The sequence below is a fragment of the Stegostoma tigrinum genome, chromosome 1 (genome assembly GCF_030684315.1).
Source record: "Stegostoma tigrinum isolate sSteTig4 chromosome 1, sSteTig4.hap1, whole genome shotgun sequence".
Classification (NCBI taxonomy): domain Eukaryota; kingdom Metazoa; phylum Chordata; class Chondrichthyes; order Orectolobiformes; family Stegostomatidae; genus Stegostoma; species Stegostoma tigrinum.
Window position 1 is genome coordinate 62,042,416 of NC_081354.1, and position 27,430 is coordinate 62,069,845.

At 42.9% G+C, this 27,430-nt stretch overlaps 1 protein-coding gene across 2 annotated transcripts in view; it reads left to right on the forward strand.

Annotated features, from left to right (window-relative positions):
* Positions 1 to 1,617: 1,617 nt before the first annotated feature.
* Positions 1,618 to 27,430, forward strand: part of enpep (glutamyl aminopeptidase) — a 73,529-nt gene continuing 47,716 nt past the window's right edge. Inside the window, exon 1 of one of the 2 annotated variants that reach the window (XM_059645838.1) lies at positions 1,618 to 2,500. In XM_059645838.1, coding sequence (XP_059501821.1) covers positions 1,833 to 2,500 — 668 coding nt within the window. In that variant the 5' untranslated portion in view covers positions 1,618 to 1,832. The remainder of the gene's footprint in view (positions 2,501 to 27,430) is intronic. The other variant, XM_048536883.1, reaches the window with a different exon arrangement.

Here is a 27,430-nt window from a genome sequence, read left to right on the forward strand (position 1 = left end):
AGTTGCCGTACGAAGCCTTCATGCACCCAGATAGCATGCTTTTTATAGTGCGTCTGCAAAAGTTAGTGATGGATCTTATGAGCATGCCAAATCTCTTATCTCTATGACTTTTATGACTGACTGAACTTTTCTACCAATTTCTAACTTGCTTCTGATTTCCAGCATCAGCAGTTCTTTCAGTTTTTATTGCATTTGTAGGAGCTAAAATGAGAGAAGAAAATTAGTTGGTGGGATCCTTGCAAGGAACCCGGTCAAAACGTTTAATCACAACAGCATCCTCAGGCTTGTGTTATAAAATAGGAACAGCAATTATACAATTCTTTACGTGCATTACTGACCAGCAAACAGTGGAGATGAGATAGCAATTGAGATCTGCAGACAGTAAGAGCAGCAACCACAAGGACGCTACCCAAAGGTTGCAGGAACATCAACTCATATTCCGCTTGGGACCCATACAGCCCAATGGTACCAATGTGGACTTCACAAGCTTCAAATTCTCCCCTCCCCCTGCCGCATCTCAAAACCAGCCCAGCTCGTCCCCGCCTCCCTAACCTGTCCTTCCTCCCACTTGCCCCCTCCTCCCATCTCAAGCCGCACCTCCATTTCCTACCTACTAACTTCATCCCGACCCCTTGACCTGTCCGTCTTCCCTGGACTGATCTATTTCGTCCCCACCTATACTCACCTTTACTGGCTGCATCCCCGCCTCTTTGACCGGTCGGTCTCCACTCTACCTATCTTCTCTATCCGTTTTCTATCCGCCTCCTTCTCTCTCCCGATTTGTTTCAGAATCCCCTTCCCCTCCCCCATTTCGGAAGAAGGGTCTAGGCCCGAAACGACAGCTTTCCTGCTCCTCTGATGCTGCTTGGCCTGTTGTGTTCATCCAGCGCTACACCTTGTTACACCATGACACTAATTGCCAGCCTTACATGTAGTACAGTAACTAAACACCTTAATTTGGAATAATTCTACACAGATCTTGGTGCCAATCTCGATACCTCTTTCCGATTGTCTTTTATTAGCAACAAACCATTGCTTTGTTGGAAATCAAAAATGGTTCGTATATCCAACATCAGTCTAAAACACTCCGGGCACGGGTGAGATAGGATACTAATCATTACCCAATTTGGTTTAGTTCGACACATTCCCTTCCATATTGAGCAATCAGTGAAATCCAAACAAGTAATGGCAAAATCGGACTTTAATTATTGCAAAACTACGCTGTCCAGTTAAAGATTTTAGAACAGGGCGTGTTGAATGCATATTAAAGTGGCATCTTAAAGTACACTTAAAACCTTCTTGGACCCCGAGTTGTCTTGATTTGATGTGCGATCGCCCGTTGTTCTAGTTCAGTTTCAGGCACACTAACAAAAAAATGCGCTATATTCAGAAATCAACGGATCCTGAGCTTAAAGCAAAGACCAGATTTTAAGTGATTGTTCGTTTAACGTCCCTTTCTTCCACCAGGGTTGAGTTTGGGTTAAGGTCAAAAACTGAAACTGTAATAAAGAAACTAGAATATGTGTGGGCGAAGTGAATCACTAACATACAACACAAAATAAGCAAATGTATTAGCATATCTGAAAGCCAATCTTCGAAGCTGTTTCGCACTTCCCTTTTGGTTAGGGGAGACACTGATAGGACCTCTCGAAGCTTTCATTGCTTATTAACACGCTGCAGATTTATATTTAACTCGGGTGTTTCCATCCTGGGGACAGAGTGCGCTACACCAAGTTTCTTCAAAGGGGGAAACTTCGACAGTCTTCTCCTCACATCGCAGTGTGTGTTTCTCTTTCTGAGGAGGGGGTGCGTCCAGACAAAAGGAGGACCAAATGCAAAGCATGGATTGCGACGAGGTGGCGAGGAAGAGAAGATACATGAGTTGGAAGTGGGTGGCGGTCATCGTGGCTGGGTTGCTGGTCGCTGTGGGGCTGGCTGTGGGGCTGGGAGTGGGTCTCAGCAACCGGTCTGACGGATGTGAAGTGGAGGGTGGCGACGGCGGGAGTGGGGGCGGGGGTGGTGGCACCACCATCAGCCCGGACTCCCCATCGCCATCCACGCCGCCTTCCGGGCCTTGCCCCCTCAGCTCGGAGTCGTGGGGCCCGTGGAATAACTTTCGCCTCCCCGACTACATCGAGCCGACCCACTACGAGCTGGAGTTGAAGCCGGACCTGGAGCGCGGGTATTACACGGGGACCAACGTGATCCACATCCGCACGACCAGAGCCACCCGCTTCCTGTGGCTGCACATTAAGGCGTCCCGGGTGACCGAGGCACCCAGCCTGCAGCTGGTGGGCGGCTCGTCCGAATTCAGCCCGCTGCCTCTGCGCCGCTGCTTCGAGTACAAGCATCACGAGTACCTGGTGCTCGAAGCCGAGCAGGAGCTGCCCGTCACCGGCACCGGGCAACTCTATCACCTCACCCTGAAGTTCGAGGGCAGTCTCCTCGGCTCGCTGGTCGGCTTTTACAAAACCACTTACGTGGAAAGTGGAGTCATCAAGTAAGTTATGTTCTAATTCACTTTCTGCTCAATGCAATTCTGTTTGGAAAGGTCTTCGAGCGAGTGGGGCGGGCTCGCGCGCGCGTGCCTGCCTGCGCGTGGTTTTTTTGTGTGGCCGTCTCCACTCTGTTCGGTGAGGTTGTTGAGGAAATTGGGACCACGATGGTCAGCTTTTTTAAAATGATTTTGCTGACACGGTAACTTTCCGCGAGGTATAGAAACGAAAGTTAGTCACTTAACACCGAGGTACGGAGAGAGGGCGAGAGAGAGCTTCACCATTCTTCACGCAATGTGAAAATGGGCACCTCTGTGGAGGGAAAGGATGTGCAAATAGGCTGCCTCGAAGTAGCTCTTAGATTCGTCTCCTTTACCACATGGGGTCACTTCTTTAGTTTTATTCCTCCCTTTTCTTGTCAAACTAAGTGAGATTGATGGTGCGCGCCGTAATTTGAGGAGCCGGTGCAAGCACCTTGTAATGGGGGGCGTGGGGGAGTTGGTGGGGGCGAGGTTACATGCCGGTCCTGCATGAGTTTATTTTCGCTGCCAGGCTCTCCCAGTTGAATCGTTTGGAGCTGGCACATAGACGCTGCAAATCTAAGCTGAACTCGCCTTTAAATGTTCAGAGTTGGTACATGCCTCCGTCTGCCATTCCCAGCATGACAAATGGTCAGCTCTGATTCGGTGAGGAGGGCAACAACTGCCGTAATGTCCATGAAGTACCCCTCCCCGATGACGCTCCAAAAGGGGCTGCACTGCAGAATGGTTGGATTAAATCGGGCGAAAAACGATGCAATCCTGCCACTCCTCGTCACGAATGGGAGGGGCTGCAGAACAAGTAAGCCAAGCTGGAGTTGAACGCTCCATGAATTATTCCCATGTTGTCTGATGGTGGCATGCAGGACATGGGTGCAATGAAGCGAAGAAGGTGTTCGCAGCTGTCTTCAGCCCCTTGCCAATCTGCCTCTGCTACTTCCTGAGGCTTCGACTATCAAAGACACAAGTGACAGCCCATTTAGAGTCATACAGCATGAAAACAGTCCATTCGGTGCGACTCATCCGCACCAACCTGATATCCGTATCTGACCCAGTTCCATTTGCTAGCATTTGGCACGTATCCTCTAAACCCTTCCTATTCATATACCCAGCCAGATGCCTTTAGTTATCACTTCATATTGTGGTGATTTGTGACCCAAAACAAGGAGAGTATGTGGCAGAATTTACGCGAAATTTGCAATGATGAAATGTGGTTAACACATGCATGGAAAGACTTGCATCATGTAAGGCAGTACTTCCCAAGCTTTTCCCCACTGCAACCCCATTTCAAGGCTTGAAAATTGTCTCTACCTCTGAGAGCTGTTAGCACATTCCTGTTAGAGCTGAAATATAGCTTACTCTGAATTCCAAGGCAGCTTCAAAGCCCCGAAGCCCAGTTAATGTCCTGAATCCAACTTCAGAAAGCTCTGATTTTAAGAACATTGGTATGGATTTGCAAATATCAGGTGATGTCTGATTAAATTTTAATAGGAAAAAGCACAGCGTCAATGAGTATTTGGCGTATGCATTTCAAAGAGCAATTGGTAAGATGCTAATTAGCAAGTAATAGGCATTTAGTCTGAAGTGAGCCTGAGATACAATAATTTGTTGGCTATCATCCCATGCATAACTTTTTGATTTGAACTCACCGGAGCCACTTTTGACCAAAGTCAAATGGAAAGACTTACCTTAGCTTGCAGGATGGTGTTTTTTTTGAGGTTGACAATGCTATCCATCAATGCTGGAAGAAATATTTCTTCCAATGTGTCAACTGTGAATCGACCACAACGGCCAATACTCTCCAGGCTATTTCCCTGGTATTGGCACTTCAGGAAGGCAACAGTTGTAACGAGCTTCAAGAAAGGAGAGTTTCCACGATGACTTATTAAAGTGCTTCCCTCTTCTTCATATCAGGAACAATATAACATTCATTCTTCTGAATTGCTTACTTCCTCTGGCTGAGAAAATCCTACCAGAGACACAATGTTGCTTTAGATCTTCTGAGGAACATCCATTGGGGTCTTTGTTACCACAGAAATCCAAGGACAGAGTTGACAACACCAGAATTTCTTCGTTGATATGACTAAAGTATTTGATTTAATGAATCCTGAAGCTCTAGATTTTTTTAAATACTAGAATGATTTTGATTTCCAGGAATAGTCTTCAGAATTTACATTGTTTTATGATGAAGTGACTATCTTGAGTAGAAGATCTGAAAGTCACACACTGTCTTCCCTGACCCTTGTCCGGGATTTAATATGTAATCCTTTGAGTTATTTGTATTCTGCCTAACAGCAGTGTAAGCCTAAAGTAGCATTGCTAACTCTGTAGTGGTATGTGGTCGGGTTTTGAACTCCACAGAAAATGGGGAAAATCCAGGTTTTACATCCAACTTCACCCCAAGACATTTATAAACCACCTTGTTAAAATTGCTGTCACTGTTTTAGTTTTGAGATGGATCCATGAATTGTTATGAGACTTATTCAGATATTATTAGTAATAGACTTTGCCGGTGATTTGAATAGAGTTGCTGAATGGGTCCTGGGGAGGACAGAGAACCCAGCAAAATATTTTGTTCCTACTGAGCACAATGGCATGGTCTCTCTCTGGAATTTAGTTGGGCATGAGCTCTAATCTCTCTTTATTGTTGAAGGGGTTCAGAGTTCCATTGAAAGGGTTTGGTGACAGCAGCTGGAAACTCCTGGTATGAGCAGGATACCCAAGGCTTCCTTGAGGCCTGGAGGAACATTCCTGGACCCCCACACAAAAGAATCTGAAAGATTAATTGTTGGAGTTACCTCTGGACTTATTCAATTCTGGGATTTGGTTCCAACACCTTTGTCTGTGGTTCATATTTGATGGAAGTGTTTTGATGACATCATCAGCTCCAGTATTTGTATTTAAAACCAAATCTTTTCAGTATGGGCTGATGAGATGGGAGAAGGTGTGTAACTGACACACATTATGTTAACTGCTGTGTCATAACACAACACATCCAAATGAGTTGAATAGAATAAATAACATGCTGACATTTTTTAGGTTTTAGGGATAAGAAAGTGAACCAATGACTAAATGTGTGTGAACATGACCTGGAATTCTATCCTTTTATCAACATGCTTCCTTGAAGATTACTACATAGCAGAAATGTGTTGCCTGAAAGTGACACAAGAGGACTGGAAGCTACTTTCCCAGTGGTCATTGTGAAAAATCTAGCACAACTGGAGTTCATGAAAATCATGGGGTGAAATTCCCTGCTGATTGAAGTTGTACCTGGTACAAAAATGATGCTTTTTGGCCAATCTCCTCAGCTGTAGGAGCTCCTTAAGGTTGATTTAGGAAATACCTATCTGTGCAGAGATGCAAGTATGTTCTTCTGGAGCAGGTAAGTCTTGAACCCAGGCGATCTGGTTCAGAGGTGTAGACACTACCACTGCAGTACTGGAGTTCCTTGACTTCGTCCAGGTAGTGTCCTAGGCTGGTCACTGTCATCAATGACCTTTCCTCCATCGTAAAGTAATTGTGCAGTGATTATTGCACAGCCTCACAATGTTCAGCACCATTCATGACAACACCAATATTGAAGCACCCCATGCCCAAATGCAGCAAGATCTGGACAATATTTGGGCATGGGCTGACATGTGGCAAGTAACATTTGTGCCACACAAATGTCAGACAATGACCATTTCCAACAGGTGAGAATCTAACCAGCAAGCCTTGTCTTGCAATGGCAATACTATTACTGAATCCTCCACAATCAACACGCTTGGTTGGGCGGGCTTGTGGGATTTAATGTTGACCAGAAACTGATATGAACTTGCCATGTTGATATAGTAGCACCAAGAGCAGGTCAGATGCTTGGAATCCTGGAGCAAGTAACTCACTACCTCACTTACTCCAACAGCAAGTCCACCATCAATAAGGCACGTTGTGGCAGAACCCTCCCCACTTGCTGAAAGAATGCATCTTCAACAATACACCAGAAATTTGACAAAGCAGCTTGCTTGAATTTTTATTAGTCATTCATGGGTTAAGGCCTCTGGTTAAGTCAGCATTTATTGCCCATCCCAGACGGCAGTTAAGAGTCAGCCACATTTTTATGGGTTTGGTGTCATGTGTAGCCAATACTAGGTAAGGATTTTTTTTTTCTGAAAATCAACAATGGCTTCATGATCGTCACCTAGGATCTTAATTCCAGGTTGTTAGTGAATTCAAATACCACCAACTGCCATGTTTCGGGATTGGACCTGGGTCTCCACAACATTTCCTGGGTAAATGGATTAACAGTCTAGCTGTAAAACTACTGGGCCATCACCTCCCCATATAAATCCCCTCCACCACCATCTGTAAGGAGCAGAAGTTTACTATCTATAAGATGCACTGCAGAAATATATCAAGGCTCCTTTGGACAGCACCTTCCAAATCTACGACCATGTAATAAAGTACAATGGAACACCACACCTGCAAGTTCTCATCCAATCTCATCACCATTCTGCCTTGGAAATATATCACTGTCCCTTCAGGGTCATTGGGTCAAACTCCTGGATTTGCATCCAAAAGGAGTCTGGTGATAATACCACTAGACCATTGCCTTCCCCCAGATGATCTAAAAATTAGAGGAAAACAAATCGTCTTAAAGCTAAAGCTACACTGACACTTTGTCAGATACTTGGGAAAATTTGTAAAAACCTGCTGGATGGTGCAAATGTGATCAACACAACACAAAATTGGCAGAAATTAGTGAAGAGTGTGAATTCTGAGTGGCAGAGGAAGCTCCAGGTCTCATTTGTAAGCCTGCTAATAGCACATAGGAACACAGATTTAGAAAATAGGAGCAGCGATAGGCCACTCAGCCGTTCATGCCTGCTCTGTCACTCGGTATGATCATGGTTAATAATCCATCTCTGCATTTTGTTTCCTCCTCCTTCCAGTAAACTCTGATTACCTTTAGCCCTAATAACTATATACTTAGTTCCTTGCCCTTGACCGCGTCTCCCGCATTTCCCGCAACACATCCCTCACACCCTGCCCCAGCCACAACCGCCCCAAGAGGATCCCCCTCGTTCTCACACACCACCCCACCAACCTCCGGATACAACGCATCATCCTCCGACACTTCCGCTATCTACAATCCAACCCCACCACTCAAGACATTTTTCCATCCCCAACCTTGTCTACCTTCTGGAGAGACCACTCTCTCTGTGACTCCCTTGTTCGCTCCACACACCCCTCCAACCCCACCACACCCGGCACCTTCCCCTGCAATCGCAGGAAATGCTACACTTGCCCCCACACCTCCTCCCTCATCCTCATCCCAGGCCCCAAGATGACTTTCCACATTAAGCAGAGGTTCACCTGCACATCTGCCAATGTGGTATACTGCATCCACTGTACCCGGTGTGGCTTCCTCCACATCGGGGAAACCAAGAGGAGGCTTGGGGACCGCTTTGCAGAACACCTCCGCTCGGTTCGTAATAAACAACTGCACCTCCCAGACGCGAACCATTTCAACACCCACTGCCATTCTTTCGACGACATGTCCATCATGGACCTCCTGCAGTGCCACAAGGATGCCACCCGAAGGCTGCAGGAACAGCAACTCATATTCTGCTTGGGAACCCTGCAGCCCAATGGTATCAATGTGGACTTCACCAGCTTCAAAATCTCCCCTTCCCCCACTGCATCCCAAAACCGGCCCAGTTCGTCCCCTCCCCCCACTGCATCACACAACCAGCCCAGCTCATCCCCTTCCCCCACTGCATCCCAAAACCAGCTCAGCCTGTCTCTGCCTCCCTAACCTGTTCTTCCTCTCACCCATCCCTTCCTCTCACCTCAAGCCGCATCTCCATTTCCTACCTACTAACCTCATACCACCTCCTTGGCCTGTCCGTCTTCCCTGGACTGACCTATCCCCTCCCTAACTCCCCACCTATACTCTCCTCTCCACCTATCTTCTTTTCTCTCCATCTTCGGTCTGCCTCCCCCTCTCTCCCTATTTATTCCAGTTCCTTCTCCCCATCCCTCTCTTTGATGAAGGGTCTAGGCCCGAAACATCAGCTTTTGTGCTCCTGAGATGCTGCTTGGCCTGCTGTGTTCATCCAGCTTCACACTTTATTATCTTGGATTCTCCAGTATCTGCAGATCCCATTATCTCTAATACTTCAACCTCAACCACTTTCTGTGACAGAAAGTTCCACAAGCTCCCCACTCTCTGGATGAAGATATTGCACGTGATTTGAAATGCCTTGCAGCTACATCCCTTTGACTGTGACCGTTTTTCTGGACTGCATGGTCATTGAACATCCTTGCCGAGTTTGTGCTGCCCAGACTTATTAAAGTTTTGTACATTTCTGAAATTTCCCCATTAACCTTCTAAAGTGTGGTAAATGTAGTCCTAACTGATCCAGTAAAATAAACCAAAGAACTGCAGATACTGGAAATTTGAAACAAAACAAATTGTGAGAGAAACTCAGCTAGTCTGGAAGCAACCATGGAACGAAAACAGTGTCAACATTTTGAGCCCAGTGACTCTTCTTCAGAATGGAACCTAACTGATCCAGTCCCTCTTTGTACAGCATAGCTAGCAACCTAAGAATCAGTCTGGTAAACCTTCGCAGCACTTTCTCCATAGGCAAAACATCTTTGCATGTGATTTGAAAGGTCTGGCCAAACCCTGTACAATTGCAGAAAGTCATCCTCCCCTATTTTCAAATCCTCTCACTGTAATGGTCCACACACTATTTGCCTTACTGACCGCCTGCTGCACCCACATGCTTGCTTTCAGTGACCAGTATTTGAGGACACCCAGGTCTCATTCGGAAAGGAGAAGATGCAATCTAAAACCATTTGGATCATAATCTGAAATAACACAGTGTAGAGTTGGATGAACACAGGAGGCCAAACAATATCGGAGGAGCAGGAAAGCTGATGTTTCGGATCGAGACCCTTCTTCAGAAATGGGTTTCTAAGGAAGGGTCTCGTCAGCTTTCCTGCTTCTCTGATACTGCTTGGCCTGCTGTGTTCATCCAACTCTACACCGTGTTATCTCAGATTCTCCAGCATCGGCAGTTCCTACTATCTCTGGATCATAATCTGCTTTTTTGATTTTTCTAGTAGAATAGTTAAACTCTCATTTAACCACATTATACTTCATCTGCCAAGCATCCCTGCACTCATTCTGTTTCTCTAAGAGACATTGAAACATCTTTGCATCCTCCTTACAGTTCATCCTCCCACCCTGCTTTGTGTCATCTGCAAATGTGGAGGTATGACATTTTCTTCCCTCATCTAAATCATTAATATACATTATCAATAGCTTTGGGTCCAAGCACTAATCCCAATGGTACCCCACTAGTCATTGGCTGCAACTAGGAAAATGACTCATTTATTCCTATTCCCTGTTTCTTGTCTGCTGACCAGTTCTCTATCCATGTCAATACACCAAAGGTAATCCAACATACTTTAATCTTTTGTGCTAGTCTCTTAGAGTCATAGAGATATACAGCATGGAAACATTCGGTCCAACTCATCCTTGCCAACCAGATATCTTAAATAAATCTCGTCCATATCCATCTGATATTTCTAAATGTTATAAATCTACCAGCCTCCACCACTTCCTCTAGCAGCTCACTCCATACATGCACCACCCTCTGCGTGAAAAAGTTGCCCCTTAGGTCCCTTTTAAATCTTTCACCTCAAACCTATGCCCTCTGGTATTGGACTCCCCGACTCTGGGAGAAGCCTTTGTCTAATTACTGTATCCATGCCCGTTATGATATTATAAATCTCTATAACGTCACCCCTCAGTCCCCAATGCTCCAGGGAAAGTAGTCTATTCATCCTGTCCCCCCTAGCTCAAACCTTCCAACCCTGGCTACATCCTTGTAAATTTTCAGAACCCTTTCAAGTTTCACAACATCGTTCCTATAGCAGGGAGACTAGAATTGCATGCCTAACCAATGTCCTGTACAGCCACAACATGACCTCCCAACTCCTATACTCAATGCACTGACCAATAAAGGTAAGCGCACCAAGCACACCTTCATTATCCTATCTACTTGCGACTCCATTTTCAAGGAGCTATGAACCTGCCATCCAAGGTCTCTGTTCCGCAACATTCCCTTGTCTTCTGGGACTATACTCAGTGGCGTTTAGAAGGAGGAAGGGAGGATCTAATTGAAACTTACAGAATACTGAATGGCCTGGACAGAGTGGATGTTGGGAAGATGCTTCCATGGGTAGGAGAGACGAGGACCCAAGGGCACAGCCTTAGGGTAAAGGGAAGATGTTTATAATGGAGCTAAGGAGAAACTTCTACAGCCAGAAAATGGTGAATCTGTAGAATTCACTGCCACAGAAGGCTGTGGAGGCCAGGTCATTGAGTGCTGAGACAGAAAGGTTCTTGATTATCAAGGGGATCAAAGGTTAAGGGGAGAAAGTGGGAGAATGGGGTTGAGGAACATATCAGCCATGATTGAATGGCAGAGCAGACTTGATCGGCTGAATGGCCTAATTTCTGCTCCTATGTCTTATGGTCTAAATTAACGCAGGCCACCCTTTGGATTGTAATTACTTCAGGTCTGCTTAGTGCTTTCTCAAACCAAGCTTATCCATTATTTTACATAAAACAATTTCAATCTCCAAACTAATCGATACACTTAAAATATAAATCATGAAATTAGACTTTTGTAACAAACCGCTTAACATCCTAAATTAGTTTCACCTAACATTTCGGTTTGCCTCCCAGATAGTGATGCTCATATCACATTTCTTTTTCTGAAGATCACTGCAAAGTCTTCATTGAACATCAGATGCGTGAACGTACAAATTAAGAGCAAGAGTTGGTCACTCAGCCTCTGAAGCTTGCTCTGCTACTAAGATCATAGCAGGTCTTATTACTCCACAATTCCACCTAAAAATGGTAACCTTTCACTCCCTTACTCATCAAGAATTTCTCTGCTTTAAAAATTTTTGAAGACTATGCTTCCATCACTGTTCCAGAGACTTGTGATGCTGAGAGAAAAAAATCTTTGTCTTAAATGGATGACTCCTTATTTTTAAACATTACCCAGGTTCTAGCATATTGTACTTTAAGTACAGATAGTCTATCCAGTACGACCTCCTTATCAATTTTGAATGTTGGGTGACTGAATTTTCTTCTATGACACCGTGGCCTGAGTAGTAGCAGCTCCCTTGGTAAAGAGAGATGCAAACTATTCATTTAATATTTCCACCCTTAGCCCTGCTTCCACATATAAATTCTTGTTTTGGTCCCTAATTGACCTCTCTGCTCCCTTTACCACCCTCATTATTTATATGCCTATGGAGTACTTCAGGATTTTCTTTATGTTAGTTGCCAGCCTCTCTTCAGAATCCCTGTTTGTTTCTCTTATTTGCTATTTTACCTCCCATCTGAACCTTCTCAATTGTATCTTCTATCTGACACTAACTTTTAACTTGCGTCTTTCTGGCCTTGCTCCAGTTTTGTCCTATTGTTGAAGTCAATTCTCCCCAGTTATTTATTCTTACTCTGGATTATTCAATGTTCTATTCCATGTAATCCTAAACATTTTAATACAACAATTACTGTCCCCAAAACATTCTGCCATTGAAACTTTATCTACTTTACCAAGTCATTCACAAGAATTAGGTCTAACAGTGCCTCCTACAGTTGTAGAAAATTTCTCCTGAACACAATCTAGGAATATTTGCCTCAATGTGCCTTTTACACCATCATTATCTCAGTGTAGATTTGGATAATTAAAATTCCCCATTATAACTACATAATAATGTTTGTACATTTCTGTAATTTTCTTGCACAATTCCAGAATGTTACAACACAGTAGGAAACCCTTCAGCCCAACATGTCTGTAGTGGCTCTTTTAAGATCAACTTACCTGCTTCCACTCCCAACTTTCTCCCTAATGACCTGCACATTGCTCCTTTCAGATAACAATCCAATTTCCTCTTGACTGCCTAGACTAAACCAGCCTGCACTACACACACATGCATGATGGCGCAGTATTCCTGATCCTCACTATTCGTACTATGTAAAAATCGTTTCCACATTGTCATTGCTTCTTTTGTCATCTCTGTTGAAAGTCTTCCAAAACTTGAAGTAAACCTCGTCCACTGCCTCCCCTTATCTCCAGTAGATTTATCAACCATGATTTCCCTTTTGTAAATCCATGCTGACTTCAACCAGTCCTGTTACTGTTTTCCAAGTGCTACTGCTATTGAATCTCTTATAATGGACTCTAGCATTTTGCCTACTACCAATTTTGTGTTTACCTCATCTATAACTTCTGCCCTTTCTCTACCTTACTTTAATTCATGGCTGCTGTTGATGGAGGACCAAAACTGTGTGCCTGGTGAATTAATTTAATATTTCTACAATAATGCTTAATGAGAATAATTAGGTAATTTGTTATAAACAACACTATAGAAAAACTGGTAGCAATTATTTGTTGGACACCAGCCAAGTTTCTGATCAATAATCACAAGTTCTGAGCTGCCTGAAATCATGAATAGTGCAGCTAAAAGACAGTGTGAAAGGAGTTGCATTGGAATCAATGAATTGATGCTGCCCAAACGCTGATCAACCATATTAGAATTGGGCAACTGCCTTGACATGAGAAATTACTTCAGATGTTTGGTGTTGATGGTTCCAGTTCGCTAATCTAAAGAAATCCAAACTTGTATTTTATAGTGTCTTACCCTTAAAGGTACTGTAGTTAGCTTATTCTCATTATTGTTTTACATCCATGGAGCTTGGGTTTTATTACAGCTGAGGTATCACATCAGGCCATCCAATACAGAATTTAATTCAAGCAATTTTGTGTTTTAGAACAGAGGTAGTAAGGAATGGAAAATCCTGGTAAGGTTATGGGATAGTAAGACAGCATCTACTTAACAACTTCATTGCTGTGTTGACTGGATTAATTCCTCTTAACAAGAGCAAATTACAAAATCTCAGACCTTGAGCAATTGATAGAAGAAAATTATGCCCCTTGTGTGTCAACCGATGAATAGCTTTGTAATGACATTTGAAGAGCAGAACATGGTTACATAGTGGCAATAAGACCTGTTTGTTATGGCATGAATACCAGAGTTATCACATAAGCAGTTGCCCTGGCTGATTACTTGTCTGTCCCATATTAAGAAAATTTTATTGAATAGAGAGATGCTGCAATTATGCGACGTGCAGGGAAAAAAAACTACTGGTCAGTTCAAATATTGGTTGCATGTTCAGAATAATGGATCATTTGCAAGGTCTATGAACAGAGAAAGAGGAAATTAAACAGCAGGTGCTCATGGCAGATCCTAAAATGATTCTTGCATCAGAAAATGATAACACACTGGAGGGAGATATCCCCATAGTTATGTTGTCAGGTATGAAAGTAGAATTTGTGTGGATTAGACAATGAAACGATGACCATGTTAGTGTCTGCAAGAACAAGAAGCAGAAGCCCTCCTGATTTTGGTGGCTAATGATAAATTTGAGGATTAGCTCGTCAGAGCCAGTATAAAGGGATTTAAGTAGTTGGGGAGAGTTTACAGTTTATTTTGAGGTACCAGAAAAGGGCTACCACTTGGATAGAATTGCATTACAAAATTTCCTGCAGCTGGTGCCTGGCAACTTGAACAGTGGCTGGATGATACAAATGCTATCTGGAAAAGCAATCTCACAATATTTTTAGCTCATGCATCTGAGAGTATATCAGGCAACAAAAACAAAAGCTGCGTTCGATTCTTTTCAGAGGTATATTTTGGAAACAGCTCTGACAAAGAATAGTTGGAGAGGAACAATGGAAACTTTACGTAAACACGTCTGTGGCTTGAACAATACTTTCAATACTTTTCAAAAAGGTGTGTTTTTCTGAAAATAAACTGTTTTTGATTCAAAACAGATCCTTTAAAGTGTTATTAGTACTGTGAAAGAGACAGGTTTCAGACATTGTCATGATGTAGATTGCTGATTTCTTATAATATTACTAGTGACTTATTCATATCACTGTGAAACATTCTAAATTATCACTGAAAACTTAAGATGGGGAATTGTGAATTTGTTGTCAATTGAACTGGTTGGGCATTTGGATTAGAACAGATCATCATTTTAATGCGATGGTGGGAAATGTGATTTCCTAAATTAGAGAATGTTTTAAGCATAAATAAAACCTTGTTTTAATAAAAATTCAAGAATGTTTTGCATGTTTGTCATTAAATGACCCAAAGAACATAAAACTCATTCATTGACACTACACATACTAATCTCATAACTAGATATTCTACTACAATTGGTTTCACAATATTTCTGATGTATGAGAAGAAAAAATGTTCTTGAGTTTCAGAAACTAAGAAAATAGGGTTGGTTGAAGCACTTTGGCTGCTGAAACAATGTGATTCTTTTTCTCAATTTTTAAAATGATATTCTGCGCAATGAGGACACTGAAAATAGTAAATAAGAACCAAAGGAACTGCAGATGCTGTAAATTAGGAACAAAAACAAAGTTCTGGATGTGAGTTTGCTCGCTGAGCTGGAAGGTTAGTTTTCAGATGTTTCGTCACCATTCTAAGTAACATCATCAGTGAGCCTCCGACGAAGCTTCGTCAGAGGCTCACTGACGATGTTACCTAGAATGGTGACGAAACGTCTGAAAACTAACCTTCCTGCTCAGCGAGCAAACTCACATCCAGAACTTCAACCTGAGCTACAAATCTTCTCAAAACTCGCTAACAAAAACAAAGTTGCTGGAAAAGCTCAGCAGGTCTGGCAGCATCTGTGGAGGAGGAAACAGAGTTAATGTTTCAGGTCCAATGACCCTTCCTCAGAACTCAGTTGAGCCGAGTTTTTCCAGCAACTTTGTTTTTGCTGCTGAAAATAGTAGTTCTTGCGGAATAATCTACAGTCCATCAAACGTAACTGACAAAAGGGTACAGATTTATCTTACTGGTTGAAGAAAATGTTAGAGCAAAAGGAAATCTCTTAAAAGAAAGGATGGATGCAAGTTATTAACTGTCCATTTCACAAAAAGTGTATGTACAACATAATAAGTGAATTGTTAGTGAAAGAGTGTTTCACAATCTAATGTTTTGTACAAAATTTGGAGGTTTCTGATATGTTTTGAAATTTTGTTGCAAACAAACATTTTTTCTATTTAAAGAAAGAAAAGGAAATTAGTTAATTTCGTATTTGTAGTTGGGAATTCATTTGTGCCTCTGAGTGGACATAGACTGAAGTGGTAATTAGGAGGCATGTGCTTGAAATTTGTAACTGTCTTATAAATAAATTCTTAACATTTCAGTGTGATGGGCTCCAGTTCTATCTGTCAACTGGTGTCTGTGTGCTAAAGGACAACAGTGGGACTGGATATATCAAAAATAAGCAGCTCTCAAAGTAGAAAAATGATGCAGTCTAGGCAGACTGTATCTGACATTACTGAAAGAAGTAAAGGATGATTTTTGTGGCGCTCTGGCCATGGTCTGAAAATTTTCCTTGGATAATGCCAAAGAACTTGAGAAATTACTGCAGTTTTTTTTACAAAAACAGGAGTGAGATAAATCTGGCAGCTAAATTCTGCCAGCCTACCATCAATGGTGAAGCACGAATCTGGGGCAAACTTAATAATTTTAGAAAACCAGTAAGTGAATGATGGCATACAGTAGCAAAGGGCAAATTATATTTGATTTTGATGTATTAATTTTGAAGAAATTGGGAATATTGATGGCATTTGGTTGACACTGTGTATCGGTTTCAAAAGACATTTTACCAAGTACCACATAATAGACTTGTTAGCAGAATTAAACTCCATAGGCTCAAAGGGACAGTAAGAATGCATTTGTTCACCCAGGTTGGAAAATGGAGAATAGTGGTGAAACGTTTTTTCCTTCTTCAGGCTTGAGAGGAGTATGCAATGATAGTTCTTGGAGAAATAAAGATAATGGGATCACTTCTGTTTTTCCTTTTTATCATTCCATTTAACAAGATGTGAGTATTTAGATTTATTGCCTGTCCTTCACTGCAGTTGTGAAGGTGGTACTGTGATGCAGTCCATGTGGTGCACCCGCAGTACCACAACAGGGGCAACAGGCATCTGAGAACCTGACCGTCTCCACATTTCACTGCATAGACAATAGCGTACCGTACTGTTCATTATTCCCGTTAGAATACATGGTCACAGTTAATTATGAACATTTGAAATAGATATTCAAGGTTCCTCTAAACGTTTGGTGAAAAGTTACCTGATGGGATACCTGATTTACCACAGAATACACTAAGCATGCAATTTGATGTGGTACTTCACATACTAATCGAGACAGAAAAGAAAAAAAATTAAAAAAAAAAATTTTGTTTGGAACTTCTGGCAACTATGAAAAAAACCTGCAGAACTGATGCATAATATTTGTAAAAGTTAATTCTTGGAACTAAAGAGGCAGTAAAGGTGGTAATGCCTTCGAAAAGATACTCACATTGAATGAACATCTAACACTTTCCAGTGAATTTATTCTGTAGTTGAGCAGGACACTTTTGAACAGCAATTTCTGGGCTTAATTATGCACATGCAGTTGCTACCATTTTTAGATAATAAGATCCAGTTGAGTAGGCAAATGTTAGCATCCTCTTCCTGAAGGTGAACTGGTTTGATGACCTGTCTAAAAATAAATGAGGAAAACAGTCTGCAGTTTCAGAAACTCCCTTATGTTAACCCCAGCTCCATTTATCTGTGGACATAAAACATTTGCTACATTTTAATGGAATCACCATATGTCAGGTAATAATAAACTATAATATTTTTATGGTAACATTCTGGATTTTTTGCATGATATGTGTCTCTTGGGAACATGTTTGGTCCTGATCTACTGGCAGTTTAAAACAATGGAGTTGTGCGATCTTTTTATATATTAAAAATTCAACAATAGATGGCACTGCAAGCTAACAAAGTGTGTTCCTTTATTGAACAAATGCTAAGGAACACTAAAGTTAGTTACATCGTTCAATGTCATCTGTTGGCCACCAACTGGTGGGACAGATGCAGTAGAAGTAATTTACAAGGAAATTGCTGAGAGGTGTAATAATTATGGTATTGCTGAGAAAAAAGCACATTTTGTTGAAGCTTTTCATCTAGCACTCATTAAGACACTTCACAAGAAATACAAATTCATAAGAAAACCCGGTATTGCAAAGAGGAGAGTGCAGCTTGGTTGCCAAGTAGATTCTGATTTGTAGAAGTATTACCTTAGCGAATGCACCCTTTATAGCCATTAATGCCTTTTTCAACAATATTTCGTTTAATTTATTGTGGTCTCGTCTACCTAAGTACAGTGAAAAGCTTTGTTTGTGAGAAGTACAGGCTGATCATAGCAAACGAGGATATACAGATCATGGGGTGTTTAGGCAGAATGAGGCATAACTGCACAGGAGTGTGCAAAGCAAGATCAACATTGTTTGAAGTTAGAGAGTCAATTCAACAGTCTAATGATGGCAGGGAAGAAACTGTTCTGGAACCTGTTGGCATGTGTGTTCAAGTTTCTGTATCTTCTGCTAGTTCTCAAGGTCTGGAGTATGAAATAACAATAGACTATCACATTTTATAATGTGAATCTTTAAATTATCTGACTATAAACTGGGATAGTAGTGGTAGGGAGCAAAGGTGGGCAAGAGTTCCTCCGCTGTTAAAGGAACAGAAATCTACAGCAACATGTTTTCTGGCCAATGAGAAAGGAGGCAGTGCTAGACCTCATTCTTAGGAATGAGGTTGATAAAGTGTCAGTAGAACAATATTTAGAGGAATGTGATCATTGTATCATAGGTTTCAAGCTGGCTCTGGAAAAGGGTAAAGAACAATCACTTAAAAATAATTAACCAGGGAAAGCCACTTTCAATGGGATGAGAATGGATCTCACCCAGAGGAGTTGAAATCAAAGATTAATGTATAAAAGGGTATCAAAGCAATGGCCCCATTTCTGAAGAAGGGTCCTGAACCGAAATGTGAACTTTCCTGCTCCTCTGATGCTGCCTGTTCTGCTGTGTTCCTCCAACTCCACACTGTGTTATCTCTGACCCCAGCATCGGCTGTTCTAACTTTCTCTCCGAGCAGTGGGCTTTCTTTAGAAAAAAAAATTGTTCAGGAAGGGACAAGTTTTAGAGTTGCTGGGTGCCTGAATGACTAAGCCTCCCTGTACCAATATTGAACAGACTGATTTACATATTGCTCATTTAAACATAACAGTGTGGGCTGTGGCATAGAACACCATCCTCATGCCCCCTCTTTCTCACCACAGGTAACATTTTCGCCATACTCCTGAAACGTAAACCAAGGGAAAATTAATCCTCGATGGATAATGAAAGAGATAGAAATGAAGAGAAATTGACTTGATTGCGAACCAGGCTGAGAATGGAAACTTTCATGCGGAAGTGAAGCAGCATATAAAAGAGGTGGATCGTATAATAAGTCTTCTTTTTATAGAGTAAAAAAGAGTAAAACAGGGCACAAAATGGAGTGGAGCTGATCAAGAGTCAAAAGGGGGATTTACTCATGGAGATGGATGTGGTTGATATGTTAAATGAATATTTTGAATCTTTCTTGATCTGTTTGTAATCTGGTCCATACTATGGTGAAAGGAGAGGTAATTCAGACACTCTAAGGACTTAAAATTAGTAGGGAAGAAACTTTGTTCAGGCTGTTGTACCTTAGAGTGACTAAGGTGCCAGACTTGAATAGGATGTATAACATAGATACTGAGGGAAGTCAGGATGAATTTTATAGAGGCACTGGATATAATTTTTCTGTCATCTTTCGACTCTAGCGTGGTATCAGTGGAATATTAAATATTATGAACTTGTTCAAAAAAAGGCATAAAGATAAACCATTAACTACTGGCCAGCAAATTTTACCTTAGTGGTGGGGAACATCTAGAAACAGTTGTACAGGGTAAAAATTAATAGTCACTTGAAAGAACAAAAAAATTACAGATTCTGCCAGATATGATTGAATGAGCAATCGACATCGCTGACCACATTAATAGCTCCTTTTGGAACAGTTCTTTGAACAGATTACTGTTTGGAATTGCATCTGACCCAGAGAATTTTATAAGGAATGATACCAAATATCTTACATGGTCTTTGCTACATCATATGCATGATAACATGGTGATCTATGAGACAGTGGCTCAAGAGAAGCCAACATTAGCAGTCCCTCAGTATTGAAGATGACGTATATCGGGCTAACTGAATATTTAGAGATTGAGGAGCCCAGTTTTGGATACACATGTCCTCCTGCAATGGGGCATTGCTGTTATGTCGGGAAGTAGAAACAGCATTCCTGCATTGCCTTTCCTTTTTATTTCCTCTGCCACTGCTCCACGTCATAGTTGCGTTTCTAAGTCTAAGTCTAATTGAAATTCAATGTGAGTAAATGTGAGGTTTTGCACTTTGGAAAAAAGAATACAGGCATGGACTTTTTCTAAACGGTGAGAAAATTCTCAAATCAGAAGTGCAAAGGGATCTGGGAGTGTTGGTCCAGGATTCTCTAAAGGTTAACTTGCAGGTAGAGTCTATAATTAAGAAAGCAAATGTAATGTTGTCGTTTATCTCAAGAGGGTTGGAATATAAAAGCAGCGATGTGCTTCTGAGGCTTTATAAGGCTCCAGTTAGGCCCCATTTAGAATACTGTGTACAATTTTGGGCCCCACACCTCAGGAAGGACATACTAGCCCTGGAGCGTGTCCAGCGGAGATTCACACGGATGATCCCTGGAATGTTAGGTTTAACGTATGATGAACGGCTAAGGATCCTGGGATTGTACTCATTAGAGTTTAGAAGGTTGAGGGGAGATCTAATAGAAACTTACAAGATAATGTATGGTTTAGAAGGGGTGGACGCTAGGAAATTTTTCCATTAGGCAGGGAGACTAGGACCATGGGCACAGCCTTAAAATTAGAGAGGGTCAATTTAAAACTGAAATGAGACGACATTTCTTCAGCCAGAGAGTGGTGGGCTTGTGGAATTCATTGTCGCAGAGTGCAGTGGAGTCCAGGACATTGGATGCCTTCAAGGCAGACCTTGACAAATTCTTGATCTCAGAAGGAATCAAGGGCTACAGGGAGAGTGCAGGGAAGCGGTGTTGAAATGCCCATCAGCCATGATTTAAATGGCGGTGTGGACTTGATGGGCCAAATGGCCTTACTTCCACTCCTGTGTCTTATGGTCTTATGTTCTTGGAATGGCTTCTGCTTTGATGGATCAGGGGGTGCCAAATCAAATGATTAGATGCTTTTTCCTCCCAGTTAGCATTCAGTGTTTTTGTGCTTTAGTGCAAACTTAAGTGTTAAGCCCTTTTGGCTTTCCTTTGAGAGTGGCCAACAGAAAGTTGAGAGAAGTGTGTTTGCCAAAGGATGCAATATTTGGGCATCAAAATGGCCTGGCCAGCAGAATTGGCTCATCAGGAACAGCATTTTGATGCTGGTAAGCAAAGCCTTTTGAAGGATATTCATGTTGCTCTAGTAGTCCTTCCACTGGATCTCCAGGATTCATTGCAGGCACTGCTTGTGGAAGCTTTTATGGATTTTAACGTGACAGGGGTAGACAGCTCAGGTTTTGTTGCAGTAGAAGAGAGTGATCAACACATCGGTCATATAGACCAGGGCCTTTTGTTGGCTTCCAAAGGCCCCTGTTGTCAAAGGCAGATTGTCACAGGAAAGGCAGTGCTGACACAGTTGACTGTATACTGGTCATCATCGATGGCAGTCCCTTGGGATATGAGCTGCTTGCTGCACATATATTCAGGAGCCCCACTGTCTGCCTGGATTTCATGGGGGACTCTCAACTGACCCAGGGAAGTCTGGTGGAAGATTTTCATTTTTGGCAACAGACCAAACATCATACGTGAGGTGGTAAAGTTCAACTGTCTTTTGCATCTCCTGAATGGAATCAGCTATCACGCCGCTCCAGGAAGCTGCAACTAACTAGCACCCACTGTTACGGAAGATATTCTATCACTAATTGACCATTCCCAAAAATGGACTAACTTCAGAGTGGGGAATTCCACGTTGAATCCCATGATCAGGGACTGCATGCAGTTTTAAAACACTTGCAAGAAGAGGTCTCACACTTCATGACTCTTCAAATAATCCATTTATTTATGTTCTGGGGGCTACAGCAGTAAAGGCACAACAACTAAGCCTCAGATAACAAAAGCCAACATGGAAGACATTGTTATTTCTCAACAGAATGAGAAGGATGTTGACAGAATGCCTCTAAGAGTGCAAAGATTTCAACTTCATCTTGTGAGATTTGTCTACAAAGTATATTGGGAAAATTGTAGATAATGACAGAAATAATGGGGACTGCAGATGCTGGAGATTCCAAGATAATAAAATGTGAGGCTGGATGAACACAGCAGGCCAAGCAGCATCTCAGGAGCACAAAAGCTGACGTTTCGGGCCTAGACCCTTCATCAGAGAGGGGGATGGGGGGAGGGAACTGGAATAAATAGGGAGAGAGGGGGAGGCGGACCGAAGATGGAGAGTAAAGAAGATAGGTGGAGAGAGTGTAGGTGGGGAGGTAGGGAGGGGATAGGTCAGTCCAGGGAAGACGGACAGGTCAAGGAGGTGGGATGAGGTTAGTAGGTAGCGGGGGGTGCGGCTTGGGGTGGGAGGAAGGGATGGGTGAGAGGAAGAACTGGTTAGGGAGGCAGAGACAGGTTGGACTGGTTTTGGGATGCAGTGGGTGGGGGGGAAGAGCTGGGCTGGTTGTGTGGTGCAGTGGGGGGAGGGGACGAACTGGGCTGGTTGAGGGATGCAGTAGGGGAAGGGGAGATTTTGAAACTGGTGAAGTCCACATTGATACCATATGGCTGCAGGGTTCCCAGGCGGAATATGAGTTGCTGTTCCTGCAACCTTCGGGTGGCATCATTGTGGCAGTGCAGGAGGCCCATGATGGACATGTCATCAAGAGAATGGGAGGGGGAGTGGAAATAGTTTGCGACTGGGAGGTGCAGTTGTTTTTTGCGAACTGAGCGGAGGTGTTCTGCAAAGCGGTCCCCAAGCCTCCGCTTGGTTTCCCCAATGTAGAGGAAGCCGCACCGGGTACAGTGGATGCAGTATACCACATTGGCAGATGTGCAGGTGAACCTCTGCTTGATGTGGAATGTCATCTTGGGGCCTGGGATGGGGGTGAGGGAGGAGGTGTGGGGACAAGTGTAGCATTTCCTGCGGTTGCAGGGGAAGGTGCCGGGTGTGGTGGGGTTGGAGGGCAGTGTGGAGCGAACAAGGGAGTCGCGGAGAGAGTGGTCTCTCCGGAAAGCAGACAGGGGAGGGGATGGAAAAATGTCTTGGGTGGTGGGGTCGGATTGTAAATGGCGGAAGTGTCGGAGGATAATGCGTTGTATCCGGAGGTTGGTAGGGTGGTGTGTGAGAACGAGGGGGATCCTCTTGGGGCGGTTGTGGCGGGGGCGGGGTGTGAGGGATGTGTTGTGGGAAATGCGGGAGACGCGGTCAAGGGCGTTCTCGATCACCGTGGGGGGAAAGTTGCGGTCCTTAAAGAACTTGGACATCTGGGATGTGCGGGAGTGGAATGTCTTGTCGTGGGAGCAGATGCGGCGGAGGCGGAGGAATTGGGAATAGGGGATGGAATTTTTGCAGGAGGGTGGGTGGGAGGAGGTGTATTCTAGGTAGCTGTGGGAGTCGGTGGGCTTGAAGTGGACATCAGTTGCAAGCTGGTTGCCTGAGATGGAGACTGAGAGGTCCAGGAAGGTGAGGGATGTGCTGGAGATGGCCCAGGTGAACTGAAGGTTGGGGTGGAAGGTGTTGGTGAAGTGGATGAACTGTTCGAGCTCCTCTGGGGAGCAAGAGGCGGCGCCGATACAGTCATCAATGTACCGGAGGAAGAGGTGGGGTTTGGGGCCTGTGTAGGTGCGGAAGAGGGACTGTTCCACGTAACCTACAAAGAGGCAGGCATGGCTGGGGCCCATGCGGGTGCCCATGGCCACCCCCTTAGTCTGTAGGAAGTGGGAGGAGTCAAAAGAGAAGTTGTTGAGTGTGAGGACGAGTTCAGCTAGGCGGATGAGAGTGTCGGTGGAGGGGGACTGGTCGGGCCTGCGGGACAGGAAGAAGCGGAGGGCCTTGAGGCCATCTCCATGCGGAATGTTTCAAAATCTCCCCTTCCCCTACTGCATCCCTCAACCAGCCCAGTTCGCCCCCTCCCCCCACTGCACCACACAACCAGCCCAGCTCTTCCCCCCCACCCACTGCATCCCAAAACCAGTCCAACCTGTCTCTGCCTCCCTAACCAGTTCTTCCTCTCACCCATCCCTTCCTCCCACCCAAGCCGCACCCCCCGCTACCTACTAACCTCATCCCACCTCCTTGACCTGTCCGTCTTCCCTGGACTGACCTATCCCCTCCCTACCTCCCCACCTACACTCTCTCCACCTATCTTCTTTACTCTCCATCTTCGGTCCGCCTCCCCCTCTCTCCCTATTTATTCCAGTTCCCTCCCCCCATCCCCCTCTCTGATGAAGGGTCTAGGCCCGAAACGTCAGCTTTTGTGCTCCTGAGATGCTGCTTGGCCTGCTGTGTTCATCCAGCCTCACATTTTATTATCTGTAGATAATGACTGTTGTGTTGTCCAGAGTAATGGTCAACAGCTTTACCAGACAGGATGTTAATAAATCAAGTCACATTGCCAGATTTGGCCAGATCAAGAGGTCAAGAATATCATAACATCTGATATATAGGCAGATTGTGGATTGCAGGTGGGTTCCATTCCTTGGCTGATTTGTCTGCAAGTTGGAATGCAGTTCAGGACACCTAGAGCAAGAAATGTTTGTATGTCCAATTTTTAAAATTACACTCTTATTTGATATCACATTTGTTTGCCATAGAGTCATACAGCACAGACCCTTTTTTTCAACCAATCCATGCTGACCCATAACTCCAAACCAAACCATAGGGAAAAGGCACCTGCTATTCACCTTATCTGTACTCCTCATGATTTTATAAACACCTATAAGGTCACCCCTCAATCTCCTACACTCTAATAAATAAAAGTCCCAGCCTATTCAGCCCCTTCCTGTATCTCAAACCTTCTATTCCTGGCAACATCCTAGTAAATCTTTTCTGAACCCTCTTCAGTTTAGTAATCTCCTTCCTATAATGGAGAGATTAGAAGTGCACACAGTACTCCAGAAAGGCCTCATCAACTTCCAGTACAATTTCAACATGATGTCCCAACTCCTGTACTCAGTGTTCTGAGCAATAAAGGAAAATGTGCTAAACACCTTCTTAACCACTTGTCTACATGTGATGCGCACTTCAAAGAATTATTTACCAGATCCTCAACGTCTCTCGGCTCTAGAAGACTAACTCAGGCCCTGCTTTTAATTGAATACCAGTATTTGTTAGTTAAACATTTGTAAAGCAGGGAGTCCTAGTAACGATAATGAAGATTTACGTGAAAGAGTACTTCTCTAACCATTAACATAATTGTTCCTGGGAGATGCATGTCTCAAAACAAGTTAGAAATGTACTGAATGAGTTTTGCCTCCTTTAAAAAGAGACTCGAAATAGGAAATGGGTTAAATTCAAAAATGTAGGCAAATATATAGAAATATTTAATACAGTAAATGTATTGGCAGATTTTTATGGGTAATCAGAATGATATTGGTGCATTACTTCAGGTATCTTTCAGATAAAATATAAAAGAAGGCAGGTAAATCTTTCAATTAGGTGAGGATAAACTATTCAATGGCACTATTCAGAGCAGTGCAGCAGAGTTTAGACTTGATTTATTGTAGTGGCATGTACCTAAGTACAGTGAAAAGCTTTGTTTTGCAAGTAGTACAGGCAGAACATAGCAAACAAGGACAAGCAGATCATAGGGTGCTTAGCAGAGTGAGGCATACAAGGTTACAGCTGCAGAGGAGGTGGGCAAAGCAAGATCAACATTAGCAAGGTCATCATTATTTGAAGTTAAAGAGTCCATTCAGCAGTCTATTAACGGCAGGGAGGAGACTGTTCTTGAACCTGTTGGTGTGTGTGTTTAAGCATCTATATCTTCTCCCTGATGGGAGAGAGCATTACTGGGTCGGGAGGGGCCTTTGATGATATTAGCAGCCTTTCCAGAGCAACAAGAAGTATAAATGGAACCCATGGATGGAAGGGTAGCTTCTGTGATGGTCTGTGCTGTGCACACAACCTTCTGTACTTTCGTATGGCCCTGGGCAGAGCAGTTGCTGTACCAGGTTTGCACCCAGGCAGTATGCTTTCAATGGTGCATCTGTAAAAGTTGGGGAGGATCCTTATAGACATGCCGAATTTTCTGAGCCATCTGAGGAAGAAGAAGCATTCATGTGCCTTCTTGACCATCGCAACTACGTGGCAAGTCCAGGACAGATTGTCATTATCATCACTCTCAAAGACCTTCATACTCTTGACCCTCTCCATCTCAGCTCCATTGATGTAGAAAGCGGTATGTCCTCTTCCTTTCTTCCTGAAGTCAATGTTTTGCTGACATTGAGAGAAAGGTTGTTATCATTGCATCATGATGCCAAGCCCTCTAAGTCCTTCCTGTATTCTGACTCATCATTGCTTGTTATCTGTCCTACCATGGTGTTGCTCTGGCTGAAATGTGTCCCCTACCCAAATCACTTACGGATTAATTGGTCACTTCTCTCTGCTGTTTTTGGGACCTCATGCGGAAACCACAACTTTTATTTGCATTACAACGATCACTGCACTTAAATATTGAAATCACTGAATTCAATGACCTGGAAATATTTTGCAATGTCCTGATGTTATGTAAGAATGCACACCATTATCTTTAGCTCTTTTCAGTTATGTTTGTATTAGCAACTTAGGGCTGCCTATACCAATAGGCCTTATTAACGACAACAATCTTATGATGGAACCAAAATCAAGGTTGTCTGTCTGTTTCTTCACTAGAGTTAATAGAGTCAAAAGGGGACAGGAGACACCTAGTTCTTGACGACAGGCATAACTGAAAATTTAAATAAATAAATGTTATTTAATCATTTGGTATGGTAGTGATGTAGAAATAAGAAAACACTTTTTGAATCAACCTCTTCTGTTCACTTATGCATTACTGCTCTAACTACTTTCATTATGAGGCAACAGGTTTTATTCACTATTTTCTTATCAATTTTCATAGCTTTTTCCAAAAACACATATTTTAATATTTGTTGGGATCTTATTGGGATCAGATAAGAAATACAGAACTACATTGCTATGTCTCATTTCAACTCCTGTAGAATTTGGTTATTGAAATTGTTTGTTTGCTTTATTTTAATAGAATTTTTAAATCAATTTTGTCTACCTCTTAAAAGCCACATTGAAAGTATAAAATGTAAACATTGGTGATAATTGTTTCGACAGGGAGGGGACTCTGTTAAACAAGTCTTCTCAATAAGTTATTTCCCATCATTGTTCCTGGAGCATTATAGCAGCTGGATATATCGACTTATTTTGGGTCAATTCTGAAACAAACAAATAGAATGTTTAATCAACCTGTCCCTGCAGAAGAAATTGGAAACCATTATTGACCCAAATATGTTATTTTTATTATTTAGAATAACATGATTTTAAGCCCAAACTCAATCCTCCATGACCGTTTTTTCACAGAAGTGTGAAGTGCCTTTCTGTAGCATTTCACTGATGTTATACAATAAGCAGTGCCATTATTGTACACGTCTGCATTTCCAAATATTAGCACTTAATCTAATTGTTTGAAGCACCTTTCCTTGGGCACAGTCTTTGATTGATCTGGTCTGTTTGCAGACTTGATGTCTTAATTTGATTTTGAGAAGCTCCCAAAAGCATATTTGTGCCTATTTCTACCTGCATGATCTCGCCCCTTTCTCAGCTTGCCTGCTGCTGAATCCAATC